At 38.5% G+C, this 23,415-nt stretch overlaps 1 protein-coding gene across 1 annotated transcript; it reads left to right on the forward strand.

The window, feature by feature from the left end:
- The first annotated feature begins 4,358 nt into the window (after window positions 1-4,358).
- On the forward strand, window positions 4,359-22,944 carry LOC139725749 (uncharacterized). Its single transcript, XM_071636832.1, has 10 exons — window positions 4,359-4,459; window positions 4,911-5,092; window positions 6,188-6,290; window positions 17,086-17,239; window positions 18,396-18,594; window positions 19,268-19,526; window positions 20,041-20,206; window positions 20,664-20,752; window positions 21,780-21,861; window positions 22,757-22,944. Exons 1-10 carry the CDS (start codon window positions 4,361-4,363, stop codon window positions 22,942-22,944), a joined length of 1,521 nt encoding a protein of 506 aa, XP_071492933.1. The 5' UTR covers window positions 4,359-4,360.
- Window positions 22,945-23,415: the final 471 nt, after the last annotated feature.

Here is a 23,415-nt window from a genome sequence, read left to right on the forward strand (position 1 = left end):
TTCCAAACTGGTGAAGTTTATCATTACAAAAAATAACATTGTGCAGAAGCTTATATTGGAATTCTCTCAGCTTCCAGTCTAGTGTTGAAATTCTAGGGATAGAAAAACAAACTGCAGTAGCCGATCTATCCATGTTTAATTCTAATACTTCTGGGTGTTTTGAAAGAAAAGAATCTTCAATGGTACCAATAAAGATATTGTAAATCATTTTTGAAGATACTGACACTAGGGGGTACACTTTTTTGTTTATATTAAGACTAATTTCAAAGACATCAGCAGGGTTATCACTCAAAATATGATCCCTCACGTTACCTGTTCTCGCCACCTTCCATTCTGCTGGAAATTTATCATACAATTCATAAAGAGAAATTAAATCGTCTGCATTTAAGCCCTTTCTAATAAAATGAGCCCCTGGTCTAATTTTTCCACAAGCGTCAATGACATGTTTAACTTGAAAAACATTAGCATTAAATAATTTTTCATTAAAGGGAAAATTTCTACCTGAAATAAAAAAATTATTAAAAATTATTTGATTTTCATTATACATTTCTTTAACAATTACATTCTTTCCTTTCAAATAATCCCAAATATCTAAAAATTCTAAATACAAATTCGGCGCTTTAATATTTAATAGCCGGGGATCATAATTACAATGAAAAATTAATCTCCCTCCTACTTTTTTAAATACATGTTCAAAAAAAAAAAAACTGTTCATAAAACTAGAAAAAAAAATCGGCAAGTGGATAGAGAGAACAGCGCCCTCAGTGTTATCCTAACCAATCAAGCAACAACTCTTTGTATTATTTTGTAGTAGGTTGTATACGACACACACGCAAACTCTTTAATCATATTCGTTTATTTCCAAACTCCCAAACCCATTTCTCTTACAATCAACCTCCACATGCTGATGCATGAATCCATTCCTATAATCAAACATCAAGCCACCGCATAGAACTTGCTCCTTTACAGAAAGAAACAAATCCCCAGTTATCCTCCGCAATAATTATATCGATATGGGGGCATATCCACAAAAGAATGACGCGAACGACACTGCAGATACGCACGTTTATGAAATAACTTTCTCGGCAAAAACAAAACGAAAAAAAAAATAGTGTGTGTCTGTATGTGGGGGGGGGGGGGGGAGAGAGACAAGGGGATTAAACTCGTGGTTGGGCCAAAGATATCCCTCCCCCCCCCCCCCTGCATCGACGGGAAAAACTCTCGGAACCCTTGGATAGTCATAGGTTTTTCCATGTTAGGAAAAGTGTCCTTGATGAAAACTTCTTCTCCTTTATAGCTTACGAAATAGTGTTAATTATTATTATTATTATTACTATTATTATCATCATCATCATCATCATCACCATCATTATCATCATCATTATTTATGTTACGTTCGTTCTATAAGTTATGATTTACAATGTGTATTCATTGCGTTTCATCGTACTACAATTTGTATCTACTCCATGACTGAATTTCTTTTTTCTAATTGTTTCTTTGAGACGCTTAGCGCTTAGAAACATAGTAATACGCGTTTTATAAATGATCTTTATTATTGTTATTATCATCATCATCTTATTCATCATCATCATTATTATTTATACGGCATTTCAGACATGTGAACATGCATGGGTAAACACAAAACTCATTTTGATACAGCATATCAGTAACAAAGATAAGATTATAACACAGGGTTGCTGTCACTGTAACACTATTACATAAAGACCACCGGGTATGCACAACTTTAGAATTCCATCAATAATTTTGGGTCTGATCGTGATGAAACCCTGTCATTTTATCTGTTTTTATTTACTACAAGTAATCAAAGCAATACTAAACTTAACGATGTGGAAGTGCACTTATTTCAGCATGTGTAATGTGTATTATGTATTTTCTTTGCATCACAAAAACAGTTCATTGTTTTACAATTTAGGCGATATTGATCCTGTATTATCACAGAAGACTTTGGCAGGATCTAGATCCTGCTTCCTGACAATATTATATGCCGAAATCTTTCTAGTTTTATGAAGATATGAATGAGCTCAAAGAGGGTATCGTTTTGTAGAAAGGGAAAATGTACAATTTACCTTTGTGGCCATGTACTAACACGCTCTTAGTGGTAAAATACAATCATGACATAATCAGGACAAAGAACGATTTCCCGTTTAAATTTTGATTTGCATGACGGATATCATAAGGGCAATAACAGTGAAGACGATCATGATGACAAAGATAAACGAATTTCATGACAATATCGTGACAATAATAGATGATAGCCATGAGAGGATGATAATGATAAAAATGAAACAGATAGATTCAAGATAACATAATGACAACGATGATGATGATAACAGTGATGATGAATATCGATAATAATGAAAATGCACATCTTCAGTTATTAAAATAACTGTCGATGTATCAAACAGCTTTTATAGCGTAATATTTTCTGTTTGTCTTGGGGGAAAATAATACTGGGAAAAAATACAATTTATGTCCCATATTTCGTGCGAAATGATTGCTCAGAACGTAGCCATTACTTGTATGCGATGGTGTAAGTAAATAGGCCTACTAACATTCCAGCAAAACCAGCATTTTCACATGGACGCTTTACGCCTCCTTTGCCAGATGTCCGAGCTATAAACGCGCTGGTGACCACTTTTTCTTCCTAAATACCTATGTAATTCGCGCCACTACTACTAGTACTACTCTCTTATGAAAGGTTGGCAAAGTATATACGACGGCGGCAGCGGAGCTCATTCTTTATTGGTCGCTTGTTATCGATCCATCAGCATCTAGGACATCCTTTCTCCACAGACGAACCGGAGCAGCTCTGTTTTGCACTGTTTCTCTCGTATCACGGAGAAATGACAATGGGCGTGTTGTCTGTTTATGCATCACTATAGTGAAATGACGTCAACCTTTGTTATGCTAATAAATGCCATCCCCCGACGTCTCTGTTCCGGAGTGAAACTGCGCGAGGGAAACTTGGCTAAAATTTGCTAATTTTGTGGGAATGGCGGAAATCTTATTTCGTCTTGAATAATTGAGAAAAACACAAAGCTTTTTCATCGAGGAATAGAGAAAAGGAGGAAATTTCGCGTATTTACACCACTCGCACATTTGAGCTCGTCTGACAATCGCGGTAAGTTGGCATGTTAGTCCCATGTGTGGTCATATGTGTTAGTAATATGTTGACTGTGCCAATCATCGCAATTACAACTCACTCAAACGCAGGAGCATACTTTACAGAGTAGAGTAGGAGTTAAGAATCACAAGATAGTCTGTCTTGATAAATGAAGAGAAGGATACCTATTAAATACGAATACGAAGTAGCTAAGGAGAATCAAGAGCTTGCATATTCTAATTTGGGACAGGGACAGTAAACTTTAGATTTAAATATCCAATTGTCTATTAGTATTATAACTCTAATTTACTAAACTGTAAAAAAATATATCATGTGCATATATGTGGTCTAAATTACACAGGATAGTGAAGCAACAAAGACCTAGGCCTAAACTAGTTCTACTTCTGTATTCATTATCTGCTTGATGTAGAGTAGTTGTAGACAGCCTACTCTACAAATGATATAACAAATCCCCTAGGCTTTGGCTTTGTTATGTTTATTTAGAAACACAAATATCTGTTGTAGATCTCATGGTGTCTCATGCTCAAATTATAAATTTTGTTTTATTCAGTTTCTCACACTTCACACCTCCTGTCACAGTTTCAGTAACAGTCAAGATGGGTTGCGCATCATCCAGTCCACCACCAAGACCTGCACCGGTAAGTTGATTTGACATGCTTGAGTCCATTTAATATAAGCCGCCCTCCCCGGCCCAGTGGTCTGTTTTACTCTGCCATTTTAGTGGCAGTGACAACATTAGGAATAAAAAATTGGCAAATTTCTTGGTATCAGTATACAGCCGTAATAGTCCACACAAAAGGAAATTCCCAAGGTCCAATTCATTTGTGTGAGGGGGAATTATATGTGACTTTATCAGGGAGATAAATCTCTCCTTAATTTTCTTTTTCTATGGCAAAGGTCAAGCTTGACAGTTAAAACACAGACAATCTCTATTAGCATTATAGATATTAATGACTTAATTCTAACATTCTGTGAATTTACCATGACACTTGTAAGATGCTTTGGAATATGAGTATATGCAGCATTCATTTCAGTAGTTTCAGTAATAACTGTTACATTATTATTATTTTTTTTTTTGTTGATCTGTTGCAGGGCACATACCCAACACAGCAAAAGTCAGCTGCCCCACCAAACATGCCAAGAGCTAACCCCCCACCACCACCACCAGGACCAGCCATGCAGCGGAACCCGCCAGCACCGCCACCAGCTTCAGCCATGCCTCAGAATCCACCCCCACCACCACAACCACAGTCACAACCACAACAACCAGTGCAGAGTGCACCACCAGTCAACTCACAACCACAGAATGAAGAAGTAAGCGCTCTGCCACAATCCGCCACATTTCAGCCAATACTAAGTCTTAACGATTATCAGCAAGAAGTAAAAATTATGTGCATTGACCTCTGCTTCCCTTTGCAGATGTTGTTAATTTCACTTCATGTAAAGCAAAATCTAAGTGAGTATTGTAAAAGCTGAAATTTTTGTGTACACTTATTTCCACGAATGAGGAGGTTACAAACATTTTCGTGAAATGTTGATCTAGCAATTTGACAAGGAGGCTGTCATGTGCACAGATACCAGTACATATCTTAGCGTGTGGCGATTTTTGCGACCCAACAGTGGCTCTCAAAATTCATGAAATTAAACCCTCGTGAAAATAATAGCTTTTACAGTAACTGCAGATCATCAACATCTTCATTACTCTTAATCATCTGATGTTTCACTTGCATGATAGTAAAAATCCTCTCTGACTGTCTCCCCCCAGCCTGTTCATGTTGAGCTCACAGTAGAGCTGGTGAACTCCATGCTGGAGCTTGACAACCAGGTCGCCCTGCTGGAGAGCCGTAATGTGCTGAAGCAGTGCAGCATGAAGCAGGACCAGCTGCAGCGCCTTGACGCCCAGATGAAGGCCATGGTGGCCGAACAGCAGCAGCTGGCCGAGAGGACGTAAGTTTGATGCTTAATGTTGCGAGACTGTCCTTCTGCATCTCTCCATTTGAAACTCATAGCAAGCAGGTGCTTTGTGTCAATGCTTTAGGCATACAATTTTCCATTCTAACTTTTGAAGGTTTTATGGCATACAAATGCATGTTGATTTGTGTTGATTCATGATACCCTCAACATCACTTTTGCGGTGAAACGTATATCTTAAAACAATCCATATACATTTGAATAACTTTTCTTCTATTTTTCTTCAGATTACTCGGATACACCCACAAAAAAAAACCCTTCCAAACCAAGATTCTAGTTGTGACCTCATCTGTCAATCATTGCTAAAGTACTGATATGTTTGATAAAAGACATTGGAATGCACCTTCCCTTCGGGTCAGCATAACTTGCATGCTTCTGTGATATTAATGTGACTAACAAAAGACATGGCAAGGGAACATGCAAATTACACTTGTATGCTTGGTCTCAGGGAATATATGGAATGTTTCTAGGTATTCGTTTCACTGCAAAAGTGATGTTGATGGTATCATGAATCAACACAAATCCACATTCATTTGTATGTCATAAAACCTGCAATATCTCAGATTTTTGCATTTTTTTTTTGCATTTTCTCATTTTTTAAAATCTTACTTCATGCCTATAAAAATGATACTTTAGTTGTCTGTATTTTCTTTCAGGATGTTGTACTTATGTGGTTTCATGGTAGCTATATGGCAGCTACCTTATAGGGTCAATTCCTATCCATGTGTAAGACTTCATACATCAAAGCATAGCAAATGAAATGATTAACAAAGGTGATGGCTGGATATATCTTGTACTTCAAAGAGTTTCCCCACACTTGGACATTGAATTTTGACAGGATGCAATGTGTGTTTTTATAAGAATTTACTTTTGACTTCATTGGCCCTCCTCTGTTGGATATAAGTTTTCAGCAGCCATTTTGGCTACATTTTGATAAGAATGTAAACAGATTGAGGTACAATGTAGGTTTGTTAACATTGTAATGTTAAATGCCTGTTGATTTTGAGTACATGCCTAGAAACACTATGCATAATTCATGATCATGGTGTGTGTAACTTTCAATGTACACAGGAGGAAGGAATATCAAGATGTTGTGGATCTGCAAAATAATACGTCTGTCCGTCAAATGTGGTCTCAACAACAGTTTGATCAGCAGATGGGCAAGGAACAGCAGGTAATGTGTTTGATACTTCTTTATTACCCTCCTATGCCTCTTCTTGAACCTAATTCTATCAACCCCTACCCCATGGGCTTTAACAAAGAAAACAAACAGGAAAAGGGGGAGAAGAGTTGACTTGTATGATGCAAAAAAGTTTCATATTTGTAATGGAGAAGCATCAGACTGAGAAATGAAAAGCTGGAATTTTATATTACAAGTCTGCATCCACATGATTTCAAATGCTCGTCATTCATGCTTTGCAATTATCATACAGGTGTACCCCATGGTTTCCTGTTTATTCCCCTGAGCCTGTCATGATATATCCAATGGCCCAAAGATGTCTGTAGATGGCATAAATGTGACCCTGCATTACAAAACAAATAAAAAGTTGCCAGACATGGATTTTCAGTTAAGGGCAGATTCTAAAAGAACAGACTCTAAGCTTTAAAATGATGTATAACTCAATTCAAATGGACTCCCCTAACTTAGATCTAAATACTGGAAAGAAGGCACACACTCTGGAAAAGTGTGAAATGAGAAAAGAGGCTCTGAAGTACAGCGTCTATTCAAGCGGCTAATCTTTACCAAGCTGTGTGATGAAAGGGACAAAACACAGGATGTAAACCACTAGGGCAACAACAGTGACGAGATTATCAGATTAAACTGAAATAAAGCGTGTTCTTTTAACACATTCTGTCCATGATTCATGCCAACTTTCAAAGTAGAAGCGTTATCCCTTCAAAAGTTATTAGACTTGAAAGTGAAGAGTGTGCAAAGGATTTTAAGAAATGAAAACAGGCCTTTAAGACATACCTGATCATTCTACTCTCCTGATCCAAAAAGGGGTTGTAGAAAAACTGCTGAAAACACACTTTCCCATTCATGTTATGATCCCAAATTACAGAATAATGTAGAAGAAGGATAGCTCTTTCAGAAAATATGAAAATTCAAGATTGACTCGGTTGACCAATTTCGCCTTTTTTTGAGCCCTCGCGTAAAATCAAGGGGTGCGACATTTTGTTCGTTTTGTGATGCACGATCACAAATGGTGTACTGGGTTAGTGTTGTGGATGTGTGCAGCATGTAAATGTAATTTTGCCGATGCCAAAACTAAGTTTACTTTTGTGACGGTGTGTGTGTGTGTGTGTCGGTGGGCAAGGGTGAGCATGTGATTCAACTCCCAATATATCATGCAAAAGGACAAGCAAAACATGTCAGAAAATGGCAGGTGTCCAGTGGTCATGAGGCCATTGCAAGGCATTTCTGTGAGTTCTGTCATTACTGGCATGTAATCTATTTGAGTGTTAAAGCAATTCGTAATGTGCATTAGTTTTGAATTAGAGACAGAAAACAGTGAACAATATATTGCAAAATGGTTTATACAGGATAAACAGAGTTAGTAGTCATATGCATTTTAACATCTTATGTTCTCCAAACACTTGGAGATCAGTGAAACTTGAAGTCTGTTTCAATTTTGTTTTTCAAATATTGCAAATAGGAATTCACCATCCAGCAACAGGTATTGTATTAACACGTAAGGCTGAAAATCATTTAGTAATGACACCTTTCATACTTTTCCATCCAAGCATTGGCATCTCAAAGGGATTGTTACATTCATTCAATGATATCAAACAGTGATTATCAAACAGTCATATTTTGATTAAATGTCATCCATCAAATGCTCTGTTGATTGACATCTACATGTCAGAGGGATCTTTGAATACTCAATCGCTTGCATAATCACATGACACTAACGACTTAATCATGACATAAATGACACCCATGTTGAAAACATTGTTATTGCATCTCATAGAATCTCAGTGTTGATATTGTCACATTAGTACTGAATGCAGCAAAGTTGAAGGTTCATACAGCCTGTCAGTGTCAATTTTCAGCGTCCGTACATTGCCATAGTGTATCATATTCACTATCTCCACTTCGGTATGCATCCTATAAATGCCTTGTGCATTTACATTATACACATACTGTGGCAGGGTCCACCACTTGCATGTGTGTCAAACCACATTCAGTGCCGCATTCAGAAAATTATAGCTGTCATACTAAATCATACTGTGTGTACGTAATGTGTTGTAGTGGTCCCTAAAATCAAACAATCAAACAAAGGTAAATGTCAAGTAATGTTGTGAAGCCTGCAAATCAATGAGAATGAAAAGCATAATTGTATGTTGTCTTACGAGGTCCACACTGACTTTCATAGGCTCCCTTAAAATTTTTGTCTCGTCATTCTCATTGAGAATCATTTCTTTATTTTGTTTACAACTGTGTGACTGCTTGTTAAGTCACAAATATGATGGTTTATGTGAAATAGGGGACATGTAGTGAAGTTTAACAAAGTAAATGCTGTAGTAGAAATGTGACCTATGTGATCCTGCATCACAAAACCAACAAAAAGTTGCCAGACATGGTATATTCTGAAAAAGCAGATTTTAAGCTTTAAAATGATGTACACAAATGGACTCGACTAACCCATCTAGATATTAGAAAGAAAGCACTCACTCTGAAAAAGTGTGAACTGAGAAAAGAGGCTCCGAAGTACTGAGTGTATTCAAGCACTTCAATCTTTATCAGGCCATGCTCGCTGTGCAATGAATGGGACAAAAAACAGGATGTATACCACTGTAGCAAGAACAATGAAGGGATTATCAGATTGAGTTGAAATTGAGCATGCTCTATAAGCACATTCTGTCCATGACTAATACCAACCTTCAAAACAGTAGCATCATCTTTTTAAAAGTTGAAAGTGAAGAATGTGTAAAGGATTTTTAAGAAATGAAAAAGGGGCCTCCAAGACAAACCTAATCACACTATTGTACAAAAAAGAGTGTTCTAGAAAAACTGTTAAAGACACAATTTCCCATTTATTTTACGATCCCAAACTTACGAATGATGTAGAAGAACAGCTCTTTCAGAAAATATGAAACACTGAAGATTGACTACAGTATATACCAAAATAAACTTTGCGTTAAATTTACGTGTAACGCAAGCGCCGATCGGTACTGCGTTAATCTTTCTGCGTTACAAAATTAACGATCACCGTGCGTGAATGATCGTTACAGATCGTTACAGATCGTTACTGTGCGTTACAGATCGTTACTGTGCGTTAATTTTTAGATCTTGCGTTAGCGGACTTGTCATGTGGACTGGCAAGAAATCTCGGAAATTGCGAGACTCGGAGATGCCTCGGTTAAGTAACTGTCGTTCGTAATATTTACTACGGACAATTTCCCGCCGGCGGAAGGCATTTAAATAGCGATATCAAATACCGAAAAGATTTTGTAGTTGAGCAGAACTCCCCTGGCAATGTCGTATTGTCATGGTCGTCAAATTTGTACTCATGGGCGCAGTCAATGGAATCGGGCAAGCAAAAATTTCGAAGCCACATTTTTCCCCACAGCCAACATATTCCATCGAACATTGAACCCATGAAATCACGCATACGCAAGCCTAAAACTAACGCCGACTGTCTAATGTTAGCGATGTCACGATTTCAACGACGGTCAGACACTTACTCAATTCAGGAAGGTGCAAAAGTCCATTTATATTCCAATACACAACGTGTGTCTCGCCGAATAACTGGTGGTAGTGTGTGGTGACAAAGCCGAGTATTTCGGCAGTAAAAGTAGCTGCAGCAGAAGAAAATGTCTACCACTTTCTGCTCGCATTATTACACTGCCAGCAGGTGAGTCAAGTGGTGACTTGATAGGCACGCTTCACATGAAAGTTTACCCAGAAACATGAAAAATCCCACGATGCCAAGGTGCCAGAGTGGGGAATGGGGAGGGGTGGAGAGAGAGAGATACCAATCAACAGAAGAAACCGCGCGTACTGGCGCATTCTCGGAGGTCATGAACAGTCTGGGGTCTTGGATATGAACAGAGAAGGAATGTTTAATTAATTAAAGATAGCTCAAGTCGAAGACCCAGGATTACAAACGTTGATTCTTTTTTTTTTTCTCCTTTCATTTATCATGCCTTCACGTTTAGAAATGGTTGCACTCCTTAAAAAAAAAAAAAAAAAACTCTCCTGCGATTTTTAAAACGTCAAACTTACCATGAAAGTGTTACTACGTGTAATACAATAGTTAATACTATACCTATTGCTTTAATCATACAATGTATCTGTATAACACAAATTTGACTACCAGTGACAATAAAAGATACTTGTATTTGTTTTGTGCGGAGATTTCTTTGTCTTTATCCTGAGTAGTTCCTATCAAATTTCTAATGTTTTTACGGCAGCATCAACAGCCTAAAATAAATTACTGAGAGATTTATAGATTATGAAATTTTTGGCAACCATCCATTTGAACGTCAGGCATGAAAAGCTCCTGATATTCAGCAAAAACAACTCAACAGATCAGAGACAAAGTTCCTTCAAATTTTTGAGAAGTAGCACGCAGATTTGCTGGGCGTGGTAGGGTCCATGCTTTGAGATCGTCACAATCGTGTTGTCACCAGGGAGGTGGAGTGTCTCTCTTCCACCTCCCTGTTGTCACGGAGTATCGGGAAGTTCTCACAAACTCCAGGATCACCCCTCCCTGCCAACTCCATGTTGCTCCCAGGGAGGCGGGAAGAGTCTCTTCCCACCTCCCTGTTGCTCCCCAACGTGCATTGTGAATGCGTGGCGTTTCTTGTCACCGTCAGTACCCGAGGCTGCTTTGTATTTGTCTTGGAATATTGATTCTTCTTGTCATAACATGAGTGTAGTAATCGTTTTGCATGGCTATGTAAAAAATTGTGATACAACGTGTACTCAACTCGTCTTTGTGATTTTTTTCTTCAGTCCAAAAGGAAGACAAAATAGTATCATGACGTTTGCAATTGTTCGAAAGGTCTGCTTTTGATAACTCACAGACTACTCAGTAATCACCCTTGTTTTCCCGCTCCCAGGCCCTCCAATTTTATTGAGCAATCCACACGCGCGCGCAAATTCCTTTGCCATGTGGTTTTGCCAGCCAGCTGTCGGAATGTGCTTTGAAGTTACATTTCAGCCTGGCCTGGCTGGCATGAATGGGTGTCGAGTTTCAATCAATACCTACTGTTGTTTTATTCTTGTATTTGAACATGTCGTTTCACCTGACAACACACGGAGATCGGGAAGGTGTAGGGCCAGGGAAGAGGTTTTTGTTGTGTGTTGCAACCTAATCCGGGCAATTAACCCCAGAGGGCAATTACCCCACCCCCCCTCCCCCGCTAAATACTGGTTAATGGTATAGGTTAGAGTAAAGATTAGGGTTAGGTTTAGGGTGAGGAGTTTGGGTTATGGTTAGGATTAGGGCCAGGGGAAGGGTCCGGGGTAATTGCCTAGGAAGAAAAGAGGGACGCGCTTTTGTTCTTGGTCAAATCGATTTCCTAGGTGATGCTGTGGAGCTAGAAAGGAACAAAAAAAGCAATTATGATGTCTGGCGTACTTCCGGGACGTCTTATTTTTCTTGCACTCTGAAATTTCCTATTGTTTGGCGTTATCAATGTCGTTAATTGTTATATAGTTACCCTCTTTCGCATTATAAACTTAAAGTCCATAGAACATTCATACGCATTAAGATCACACTCGAAAAGCTATACTGGTGTATAGTTTGAACACAGCAAAATGAAATAACGAATATCCCGCAGATTTACCAAAATTATGCGTCATGTGGGTCCATTCATTTTCTTTTCTTTTTTTTTTCATTTGTCTTCTTGTCGATGTGGGGGGTATAGATTCAGGATATACTTTTCCTTTTCCCCTTTCGGCCCGGTGCGATTACTCCTGGTGCTGACATTCTTTCTGCTCGTATGCGCATGGAGCCCCAGCTGTATCGCAAAAAAAAAAAAAAAAAAAAAAAAAAAAAAAAAAAAAAAAAAAGTCTATCTAAAGTTGACCTTCAAGTACATGTACTTAAGTAAAATCTGAATCAATTAGCCATGGTACGGGTTTGCGGTTTCAATCCCCTCGAAGCCCGATATTTGCCTTTAAGCAAGACACTTTATCCACAAAAGGCCAGGGCTCCACACTAACTTTTATTTCGGTGGCCCGATCGGGCCACCAAAATGATTGATTTTTATTTTTTGGTGGCCCGAAAAGAAAAACAAACAAGCAAAACTATCGGTCCTACTAAACATAGAAAAATAAATATCAAGTATTACTGAAGTGATACAGGTACCCACGTCTAAAATAAGGAGAAAATGTAATCATCTTATACCGTTATTCTGAGTTCTAAGATTTCGCAAATAGGCTTATAGATTATTATAAAAGTTGATGCCTATTAAATTGGTCAAAATTTACGTTTGAAATGAGAAAGTGGGAGCATTTGCAGACATTGTAAACATCTGACATTTGTTTTAGCATCGTAAAGAGCCAAAAAATTACCGTTATTTATTTCTGGTGGAAATTCAAGCAATCATTCAACATTTACAAGTATTTTAACACCTTCCGGAATGTAAAACCAAGCAACCGACATTCATTCTATCATCTTACGGACCTGAATATCATCCTTATTCATTTCCGAACGTGAAAGCAAACATCCGCTCTTTATTTTATCATCTAACTGAGCCGATTGATACCGTTTATAATTTCCAAATGTACAAGCAACAATCTGTTACTTATTTTAGCATCGTACGGAGCAGAATATTACCGTTATTCATCTCCAAATTCAAAAGCAAACACCCGACATTTACTTTATGATCGAAGGAGCCGAATGTTACTGCTGTCCACTTCCGAAAGTGAAATGAATCATCTGACATATTTCAGCATCGTACGGAGCCGAATGTTATACTGTTTTTCACATTCAAACGTCATCCGACATTACATTTACCATCAAACGCAACTGAATGTTATTGTTATTCATTTCGAAATGTTAAATTTATAGCAAATGTCTGATATTTATTTTAGCATCTTAATTATGGAGCAGAATGTTACTGCTTGTCACTTCCGAACGTTCAAGCAATCATCTGACATTTATTTTGGCATCTTCCGAAGCCGAATGTTATTGAGCACTATTTACTTTCGAACGTAAAAGCGAACATTCGGCATTTCATCGTCGTACGGAGCTGAATATCACTGTTATTCATTTCCGAACGTCAAAAGGATCATTCGACATATATTTTAGTATCTTCCGGAGCTGAATGTTATTGCCATTTACTTTTGAACGTAAAAGCGAAGATCCAGCAATTATTTCATCATCGTACTGAGTTGAATACTATTGTTATTCATTTCCGAACGCCAAAGCAAACATTCAACATTTATTTTAGCATCTTCCGGAGCTGATTGTTATTGCTATTTACTTTCGAACATAAAAGTAAACATCAGACATTTATTTATCATCGGACGGAGTTGAATACTATTGTTATTCATTTCCGAACGTCAAAGCAAACATTAACTTCACCATCAAACGCATTTAAATGTTACTGTTATTCATTTCGAAATTTAAAAGCAAACATCCGACAGTTATTCAGCATCGTATGGAGCAAAATATTACTGTTATTCACTTCCGAACGTAAAAACAATCATCTGACATTTATTTCAGCATCTTCTGGAGCCGAATGTTATTGCTATTCACTTTCGAAAGTAAAAGCAAACATCCAACATTTATCTCGTCGTTGTACGAAGTTTATTATTATTGTTATTCATTTCCGAACGCCAAAGGGATAATTCGACATTTACTTTAGCGTATTCCAGAGCTAAATATTATTATTATTTACTTTCGAACGTAAAAGTAAACTTCCGGCATTTATTTTATCATCGTATACGGAGTTGAAATTCATTATCATTTATATCCGACCGTCAAAGCAAACATTCGACATTTATTTCAGCATCTTCCGGAGCCGTATTTTATCCCTATTCATTTCCGAACGCAAAATCAAATATCTGACATTAATTTCAGCACCGTACGGAGCTGAATCTTACCATTATTCATTTCCAAAAGTATGAGCAAACATCCGACATTCATTTTTGTATAATACGGAGTCGAATATTACCGTTATTCATTTCCAAAATTAAGAGCAAACATCTGACATTTAATCTAGCAGCTTTACAGGCCTCGAAATAGGATTTTGGAGGGGCGAGGCCATTTAGAAAAGGGCACTTTTTCCAAGAGGCCAAGTCAGAGGGGCACCAAGGCCACATTGGAAAGGGCATGTTTGGTGTTTATGAAAAAAGAAAGAAGAAAAACAAACCGAGAAAAACAAAACACACACACACACACACACACACACAAAGTGCAACACACAACAAAAACCTCTTCCCTACAGCTGTAACACATTCCCGATCTCCGCGTTTCTATCAGGTGAAACAACATTTTTTAAATCAGGAATAAAACAACAGTAGGTATTGATTGAAACTCGACACCCTTTCAGGCCAGCCAGGCCAGGCTGCCATGAAACTTCAAAGCACATTCCGACAGCTGGCTGGCAAAACCACAAGGCAAAGGAATTTGCGTGCGCGTGTAGATTGCTATGATTAGTAGTCTGTGACAGACAGTTCATGACCTCCAAGAATGCGCCAGTACGCGCGGGTTTCTTCTGTTGATTGGTCTCTCTCTCTCTCTCTCTCTCCACCCCTCCCCATTCCCCAGTCTGGCACCCCTTGGCATCGTGGGATTTTTCTTTTTTCTTGGTGAACTTGGAGTTCACTCTACTCTATCTGAATATGCGCTGCCTAGCTAGTACATACTCGCGGCCGCTGCGCTGCGGAGGCAGTCGGGACGGTAAAAGCCGGTCGGGCGTACATGTACGTACGTACACGTCGTCTCGTATCTCGGAAAGATACTTTGAGTTTGAATCAGATACATCGGGACGCGAGTGAACTGAAGGTATGATATTTGAGATCAGGAAAGTTTTTCAAGCTTATTAAAGAGACTTTGAGAAAGGGCATATCATACGTCATAAATAATAACTTTCATTCTAAAAGGGCACCACGGCCCCAAGAAAAAGGGCACATTTTTTTTTTTTTGGCCGTAACTTTGATCAAAAAACAAAAGGCATTGCGGCCAACGAGAGGGGCACCGACGGCCATGGCCGTCGGTGGCCGTCGGTTAATTCGAGGCCTGAGCTTACGAAGCCGATAGTTACTGCTGTTCATTTTCAAAACTGAAGGCAAACATCCGGCTTTTTTTGGTGGCCCGGCCCGGCGTGCGTTTTTGGTGACGCCGGTCGCAAATAAACCATTCGCGAAAAGACTCCGCTAAATCGCTACACTCGGCAGGGGCTACGTCGTCCTTTCACCAGGTCTCGTTACAAAACTAAAATCTCGTGTGAGTTCTTGCGTTACCTATCGTTAATTTTAACGAAACATCGTTAATTTGCGTGAGGGATCGTTACTCATCGTTACTCATCGTTACTCATCGTTACTACAAACGTTAATTTTCCCGATCGTTACTTTGCGTTACTAACGATTCAGGTGAAACCGCTTGCGTTAATGAAACGTTAATGTTGATTAACGCAAAGTTTCTTTTGGTATATACTGTAAGTTGACCGGTTTCACCTTTTTGTATCGTCAGGTAAAATCAAGTGGTGTGACTTTTTGTTGGTTTTGTGATGAACGGTCACATGTTGCCAAGCTTGAAATGAAGTAAGAAAAGAAAAAGTCACCATGTTTTTGGAACCAAATGATATTTGAGCTAAAGAATTTTCAATTTCTAAAGGAAAACTCATCCACAGATTTTTTTTAAAAAAATGTCCTTTCAACACTATTGTTATTCCTGATTTCATCGAAATAAAATCCAGTGAATAATAGTCTTGCAGTAGAATGAATAAAGTCTGCTTAAAATACAAATTCTGTGTGGCTGTGATAATAGTACCAGAAGCTCTTGTATGGGTGGTATCACAATTTTGTGGATGTTTTACAGGCTAGGCCAATCCCCTTGTGCTGTATATTTCCTTGTCCTGTCATGTGCTCATTTGTTCTAAATCAAAAGCTCACACGTGCTGTCTCTAGCTTTCAGTGTAGGATATCATATGAACACTTAACAAAATAGCATGGTACTGAGAAAGAGTCTAGTTTGGGGAAAAGGTACATTTTACTCTGATATCCGGTTTGAAAGCTGTCCTGTTTCATTTTTTTTTTTTTTTTTTTTGGCCATCTCCTTGCATATACTGGCACTGGCACTGCATTTATTTCCCCTAACAAGATGTGGTGTATTATATTCACAATTCTTCTCACAACCTACAGTTTTGTGTTGATTAATGCAGACTGTGCTTCCTCAAAATACATTATATGATAAGCCCCCACTTCCAAACAAATGTGAAAAAAGACACAAATCCATATGCATGCACAGACAGACAGACACACAGACACACACACATACAGTCTATCGTACACACACACACACATATATGTATATATATATATATATATACATGTAACTATATCACGTTTCATACATGTACATACATTTGAGAGAAAGACTTTATATACATAACTTCCCATTATGTGATTTGATTATAATTGTGAGTCCATACAAGAGACTTATTAGTGATGCTGGGAAGTGATAGCATAATGAATGACAATTGCTACTGGTGATCCTTAATTTGGTTTCCAATCCTTTTGTCAGTTTAGTAGTGAAGCAGTTTTAATGGTTTAATACTTACACTTTATATGATTTGGTTTGTATGTTTCTTTATTAAATGGATGTGCAGTAAACTGACTAATAGGTATGAATCATGAGTAAATTTACACACAAATAGTGCATGAGCAGAGAAAAAAAGTGGAGAAACGAAAACCCTGACTAGATTCAATGTACACTTGCCATTTTTGAATCGCTTGGTTGCTAGTAACCCATGCTGTAACTGGTGTAACATGTCCATCCCTGCAGGAATACATGGATGCCCTCAACCAGCAAGAGATTCACAAGAAGAAGATTATGTCGCTGACCCAGCAGCAGACGTTGATCAAAAATGAGGTGACCAACCTTCAGGGAGACCGCGACAATCTTCAGTCTCTTTATGACAAACAGGACTCCATTCTGTGTAAGTAAAAACACTGTTAAAAAGAAACGAAATTCTAAAAAAAAAACACATCGATTACCAATCTATGTCCTAGTATAGATCTGATGTGTGTATTGTTAACTTTTCAGATCTTTATGAAACTTGATGTTTCCTCAAGTTTTATTGTCGTAATTATGTATGAGTGTGAAAATGCTAGATTTTTTTTAAAACTCTTAGGCAGAAATGATATCTAATTGTGTTTTTAGAGCTATGGTGAATTTGGCAGACATCATTGTGTTACGTACCTGAAAATGAAATAAGGTTTGTTATCAAGAAGGGTCGTTAATCTGAAAATGAAATTAAGTTTGTTACCGCGAAGGGTCCTCAATCTAGAAATGGAATAGAGTTTGTTATTGCGAAGGGTCATTAATCTGAAAATTAAATAAGGTTTCTTATTCTGAAAGTTCGTTGATCAGAAAATGAAAGAAGGTTTATTAAATCAAAAAACAAAAGGAAAGTGTTTTCAATGAACCTTTGAAATTTTGTACCTTGTATCATTTCTGGGTTCAACAAATCTTCCAAATAACAAACCTTTTAACATTTTTTGGATAAATGAACCTTTGGAATAATGAATCATATTTCATTCTTGGATTAACAAGTCTTTAGAATGATGCACTGTAACCATTATTCAAGTTACACTTCTCTAGACATTATTAAAGGGACTGTACAGTACTGGTTGAGGTGAGGAATCAGGTTTATAACATTTTTTGGTGAGATAATGATAAACCTCTTATGAAATATGAAAGAGCATGCAATTTTAAGAAGGATTCAATGTTCATTCGATGAAAATTAGCCTTGAAATGACTGAGATGTCAAAAAAGTGATCCTCATAAATTGACAGGCCACAACTTTTATTAGGATATCTCAGTCATTTCAAAACCAATAAATGTTTGATTCCCCTTAGAATTGTATGCTCTTTAACATTTCATAGAGTGTTTCCAAATATCTCACAAAACGTTACAAGCTGAATCCTCACCTCAACCAGTACTGTACAGTCCCTTTAATGTGGCTGTGGGTTACCTTTGTTAAAGAGAATAAAATTGATACAACATGCTCATGAATCTGGGCTGTTATTTCTGAGACAGTTTCTGTCTTTTACATAGCCATCCTTTGAATTCAATTCCATCCACCCATGTAGCAAGCATCTTTGATGGCAAGTATGGCAGTGAGGCAGAGTATCGCCTGGAAACAGAGCTGGACATGTTGATGGAGCGCAAGCAGAGGGTGGCGGTGGCCCGTTACAAGTGGAACAACTCACACACGCTGGTCAAGCATGCCTGTGGTCAGCTCAGCTTCGGCATCAGGCGGTGGGGAGATGTGCTTCAGCTCCCAGTAGAGTGAGTAAATTTTGATCCATCCTTAATAGTAAAAGTTAAGAAAGAATGTTGTTGAAAGTGTTCAGTGGTGGGCAATATTTCTGTGATAACAGCAAAATGAGGTAACTCGGCTGTAATATAAGAACTTAGACTTTGGGATATGAGTTTTCTTCAATTTGTTTTCCTCTTTACAAATGAAATTTGTAAGATCGCATCTGCTGATCTACAATTTTTAACAAACATTTCAGAAAAAACTGAACCAGGGGGCAAACATGTTGGAAAAAACAGAACCAGCAGAAATCAGTGTGATGGATCACATGACTGCTTTGCCAGTGACAAGGGGTCTCATTTTACCCCCCCCCCCCCCCCCCCCCTCCAAGAGTTTTACCCCCTGAGAGGATACCAAAGAGTTTGGGCTTTGACTATCATGGTCATCATCAAGGGTCAATCAGTATCTCACTTATCCTGTTCCATTCAGGAACCTGGTAGCCTGTATATTAAGTCTATGGGGATTTCAGAATTCAGTATGAACCGGGTTAATATAAAAAAATATTTCAGCAAAGAAATGACAGCAGCTGTACAAACTGCTTGTAAAGTTTGATTGTATGTCAGTGGGTGTCCTGTCTGATTGTAGCACTGTACAGTGCCAGTTGAGTAATTTTTCCCTGTGTGTTGCATCTTTTACAAACAACAGGAATAGTTCAATCAGGTACCAGTTTGCAGCCGAAGCCCGAAACAACTTTGTGGCAGCGTCACAGAACATCACGACGGCACAGCGCTACCTCAACACCATCACATTCCCATACTGCACACATGACGAAATGGCGACTCTCAATAAAGCCATCGCCAATATTTTCACAGACATGATGTCCAATGAGAGACATAAGCATGCCATGGAGTGCTATGTGACGGTTTACAGGCGGTCAGCTGCTCTCGTTCAGTGGTTTGAACATGTAAGTCAAGACTCAACGACTGTTATGTCCAAGTGTTTTCTCATTTACACTTCGCTGGCTATTATGTGTGCTCAGTGATCTTACCCAATCTGGAACCAATCCAATATATATTCATTAGCATTTCTGTTCAATGGACTCCATTAAAGGTTAGAGATTCTGCTTAATCAAGAGTTGATGTTTTCTATCTTGGGTAAGTTTGTTATTCATAGAATGATGTAGTGTCGAAATTATGGTTTTGTGTTTCCATGATTCAACCCTAGGTCTCAGACTGGATAAAGCCATGTAAGGAGAATCTAATCACAGTGGAAAATGTTTGCTAGGAAATGACCAAACATGATTTTATTGAATTAGTGTTGAGGTTTACAATGAAGAAAATCAAGCTCACTCATAAGATGTGACATTTCAAGCTGCTGGTCGAGTGGAGTGTGTTGCTCTGATTCCCTGATTGGCTTCTGTTTGGCTGGCTTCACTTTGTTAGATTTAATCATTATCCCTTGGTATCTTGTTCACACAGGTGATCAACAAGACCATTAACAAAGACCTGGAAGGGGTCACCAAGAACTTGGCCGGCAAGCAGCGAGACCTGAAGATGGAGAGGATGAAGCTGGTCCACAAGAAGGTCCGAGACCAGCTCGGGGATGAAGTCGCTAACAAGATGGAGGCCCAAGTGCAGAACACAGGTACTAAAGATTTCTCTGAGACAGGACAACATCTCTTTTACAGTCAATACAGCCCAATGCATCTTTGAGATACCCTAGGTCTCCAACTTTTGTGGAGAGCAAGCAAAATATGCAAATGTATTCAATTGCAAACATTTATGATGTACCGGGAAGCTACCGACACTTCAACAGTTCTTTTCAGCCTTGAAAAAGAATATTTAGCTCACCTGAGCCAAAGGCTCAATGATCATTTATTGTTTGACATGTTGTTTGTCGTGCATAAACTTTTTGCATTTTAAACTTCTTCTTGACCAACCCATGACGAATTTTCACTAAACTTGTTTGAGGATCCTATTCTGTCAATCAGAGGCTATTAAGACTAGATGAACTGAAAACAAAACGAATAGAACTAAAATGGAAAAATTATACCTGTGTTTATTTTCTCATTGTTGAATCTTTGTTTTTGTTGTCCCCACAGATTCTGAGCTGACAGAAGACAAAGAGGAGCCAGAGCTAGCCATGCTGGTTGATGCAGACAGGGTGTCTCAGGCAGGAGAACTCACTGTGGTAAGTCCTTGCTTCTTTCCCTCATCCTCAGCCCCATCCGTGCAAACTTCCTAGATACACTCTCAAGATTTTTCTCACATGAAGTTCATAATGTACTGGGTAATCGGCAAGGAAATGAATTTCAAAGCACATGAATGAGAGGCAACATTCAACAAAAATGAAATATGTCTGCCTGCTGTTGTAATGGTTTGTATACAACAGTTCCATTCGAGTTCAATCTAGTGACCAGGAGCCTCAGGGTTATATTGTAAAAGTGGGTGTTTTCACACAAGTAGTTTTTAACACACTGCCAATTTTTTAATGCCATGGAATCAAGACATTACATAATGGTACATATAGTAAGCCAAAATGTTCGCTTGCTTTTGTTGTCATGCTTTGGAAAAATGAAATGCGTGAAACTTTCCACTTTTACAGTGTTACGATACCCATTTATGGATATAATTTGGTATGTCAACAACCAGGCAAACAAAATCAGGTATTCAAATTTAGTTACCAACAGCAACAGTCATTGTGACTGATGAGGATTTTGCGAAGGCTTCTGTCCTGAGCCAAGATATGTTTTAGCATAGTGAAAATTAGTGAAAGGATAGTGTTTTAATGAGACCACAGTTGAATAGTCTCACCTTACTTTCTCTATTCAATTGTGCTTTCTAGCTGTATGTGCATCTTATTATTTTTTTTTGTTGCTAAAAATAGAAGTTGTCAGAATGTGGTACCCAAAATTATTATAGCTTATTATAGTGAATGATTCATATTGACATGACTCCAGTGAATACAAAATACAGTTGAACTCCATTAATACAAAGAGGTCAGATATAACAAAACCCTATAACAAGGTGACTTTGCAGGCCCTGATTCAATACATCCTTGTTTTTTTTATACCCTGATATAGTGAGCAACGTGATATGACAAGGTTATTGTCATGGTTTTTAGAGTACTCATCGAAACGAGGTCCCCCGGGATATAACAGTCCTGTCTCTATACCCTAGTGTATGATTTTTGTCATTCTGCTTTCTTGTGCCCTCAGGAGCAGAACAATGGCATCCAGGCACCGACGCCTCTTGGTGTGGAGGAGCTCGCCCCTACCCCAGCCATGGATGATATCTTTGGTAAGTCACCCGTCAAGAGTGTGACTCCCATCATCTTCAGAATACTGTAAAACATGATATATTCGCGGCATGAATATTTCGCGAATTGGAGCCGACGGCCTTTCTCGCAGCATGAAATTTTCGTGACTTGCCACTGGCATCCAATGCATATTGTGTAGGCAAAAATATTCGCGTGCATTTTAATTTCACGAATGTTGCTGCTCGCGAAATTCGCGAAATTAAAATGCACGCAAACATTTCTCGTTTTACAGTACCCTTCGCCTTCTTTGTGTCACTTGAACACATCAAACCTTTCAGCATTATTCCCCAATGTGACATGCCTGCAAGTCACTACAGGTGTAGGCATGAGATCCCAAGTCCGATGTAGAGTGTCCATGTGAATATTTTGTGTCTAAATTTGCTACATTGCATGTAATTGCTGCCATGATATGTCGGTCTGTTTTTAATCAGCCTCTCCTGCCTCCAATGTTCTCTTGAGTAGGTGAAAGAAAATCTAGGAGCTAAAATTAGATTTGTTGCCATCAAATATATTGATTTCTTTTTGTGGAAAATTAGTTTTATTTGTCTATGTTGTACTTTGTATGTAGATTATTTAGCAATTCATACAGTACACTCTCGTTATAATGAACATGGTTATAACGAATTTCTTGTTAACATAAAGTAAAAAAATCAGGCCCCAAAATTGTCATCTATAACTCAATACCTTCTTTACTGCAACAATGAAATTTTGATATAATGAAAAAAAACTGCCAATCCCTAGGACTGTATTGTAATGGGAGTCACCTGTACTAAACTTCTCTCCATGAGTGACGTGTCATGGTAATTATTGTGTTCTTGGTATCAAACCATGCTTGCTGATGTCACTAATTCTGCTACCTGGTTCTTTGTCACGTAGGCAACATTGAGGAGCTGAAGCGGAAACACGACGAGCAGGTCAAAGAGTACGAGCGTCAGCAGGAGGTGGCGAAGACCCGGGCGGACCAGGACCTTCAGAGCAAGCTGGCAGCCCGCCGGTCCAGGCGCCAGCGACAGGCCGCTCAAGAAGCTGAGATGGCAGCCCTGCAGGACTCATCTCCTTACTAAAAGTGGGAGGAGGGACTTTGTCTCAACCCGTTTCTCTCACTGCGATTGTCTTTCTGCATTGATGACATCCACTTACACATCCTCTGTCCTAATGATTTAAATTGTACAGATCAAATCTCCTATGTATATAGCATTTTGCTTTGATCAAGCTATATAGTACTTGATGTGAATGGGACCGTAGTTACTGACAAACCGCTCCTTTCACACTGAGAGTTGTCAGGAACAATGTTCCAAACTTCCACTTCCACCCCAGAGAGAAAATTCTTGGTATTGATGCTATCACCTTCATCTAGTTACAGCATGTGGCTTATCTTCGGAAAGCTAGACATGAATCAGACCGTTTGTGGATGTTTATCACTTGATGAAGCAACGTATTTGCTAATTTCCATGGCTGTTTTGGTCTGTCACTTTGTGTACATGAAATTATGACACTTCTTGGCGTTTTTCTGAAGGACAGAAAAATATTTCACG

This window comes from Diadema antillarum, unplaced genomic scaffold, assembly GCF_040938485.1.
Source record: "Diadema antillarum isolate AM-2024a unplaced genomic scaffold, OU_Dant_1.0 seq00000059_RagTag, whole genome shotgun sequence".
Classification (NCBI taxonomy): domain Eukaryota; kingdom Metazoa; phylum Echinodermata; class Echinoidea; order Diadematoida; family Diadematidae; genus Diadema; species Diadema antillarum.

Bases quoted from the DNA above. Each gene is read 5' to 3' on its own strand.
- LOC139725749 (XM_071636832.1), top strand. From the start codon at position 4,361: ATGCCTCAGAATCCACCCCCACCACCACAACCACAGTCACAACCACAA. The intron at 20,753-21,779 runs GTAAGTCCTTGC...TTGTGCCCTCAG, and splicing joins AGGCAGGAGAACTCACTGTG to GAGCAGAACAATGGCATCCA. The intron at 21,862-22,756 runs GTAAGTCACCCG...TTTGTCACGTAG, and splicing joins AGCCATGGATGATATCTTTG to GCAACATTGAGGAGCTGAAG.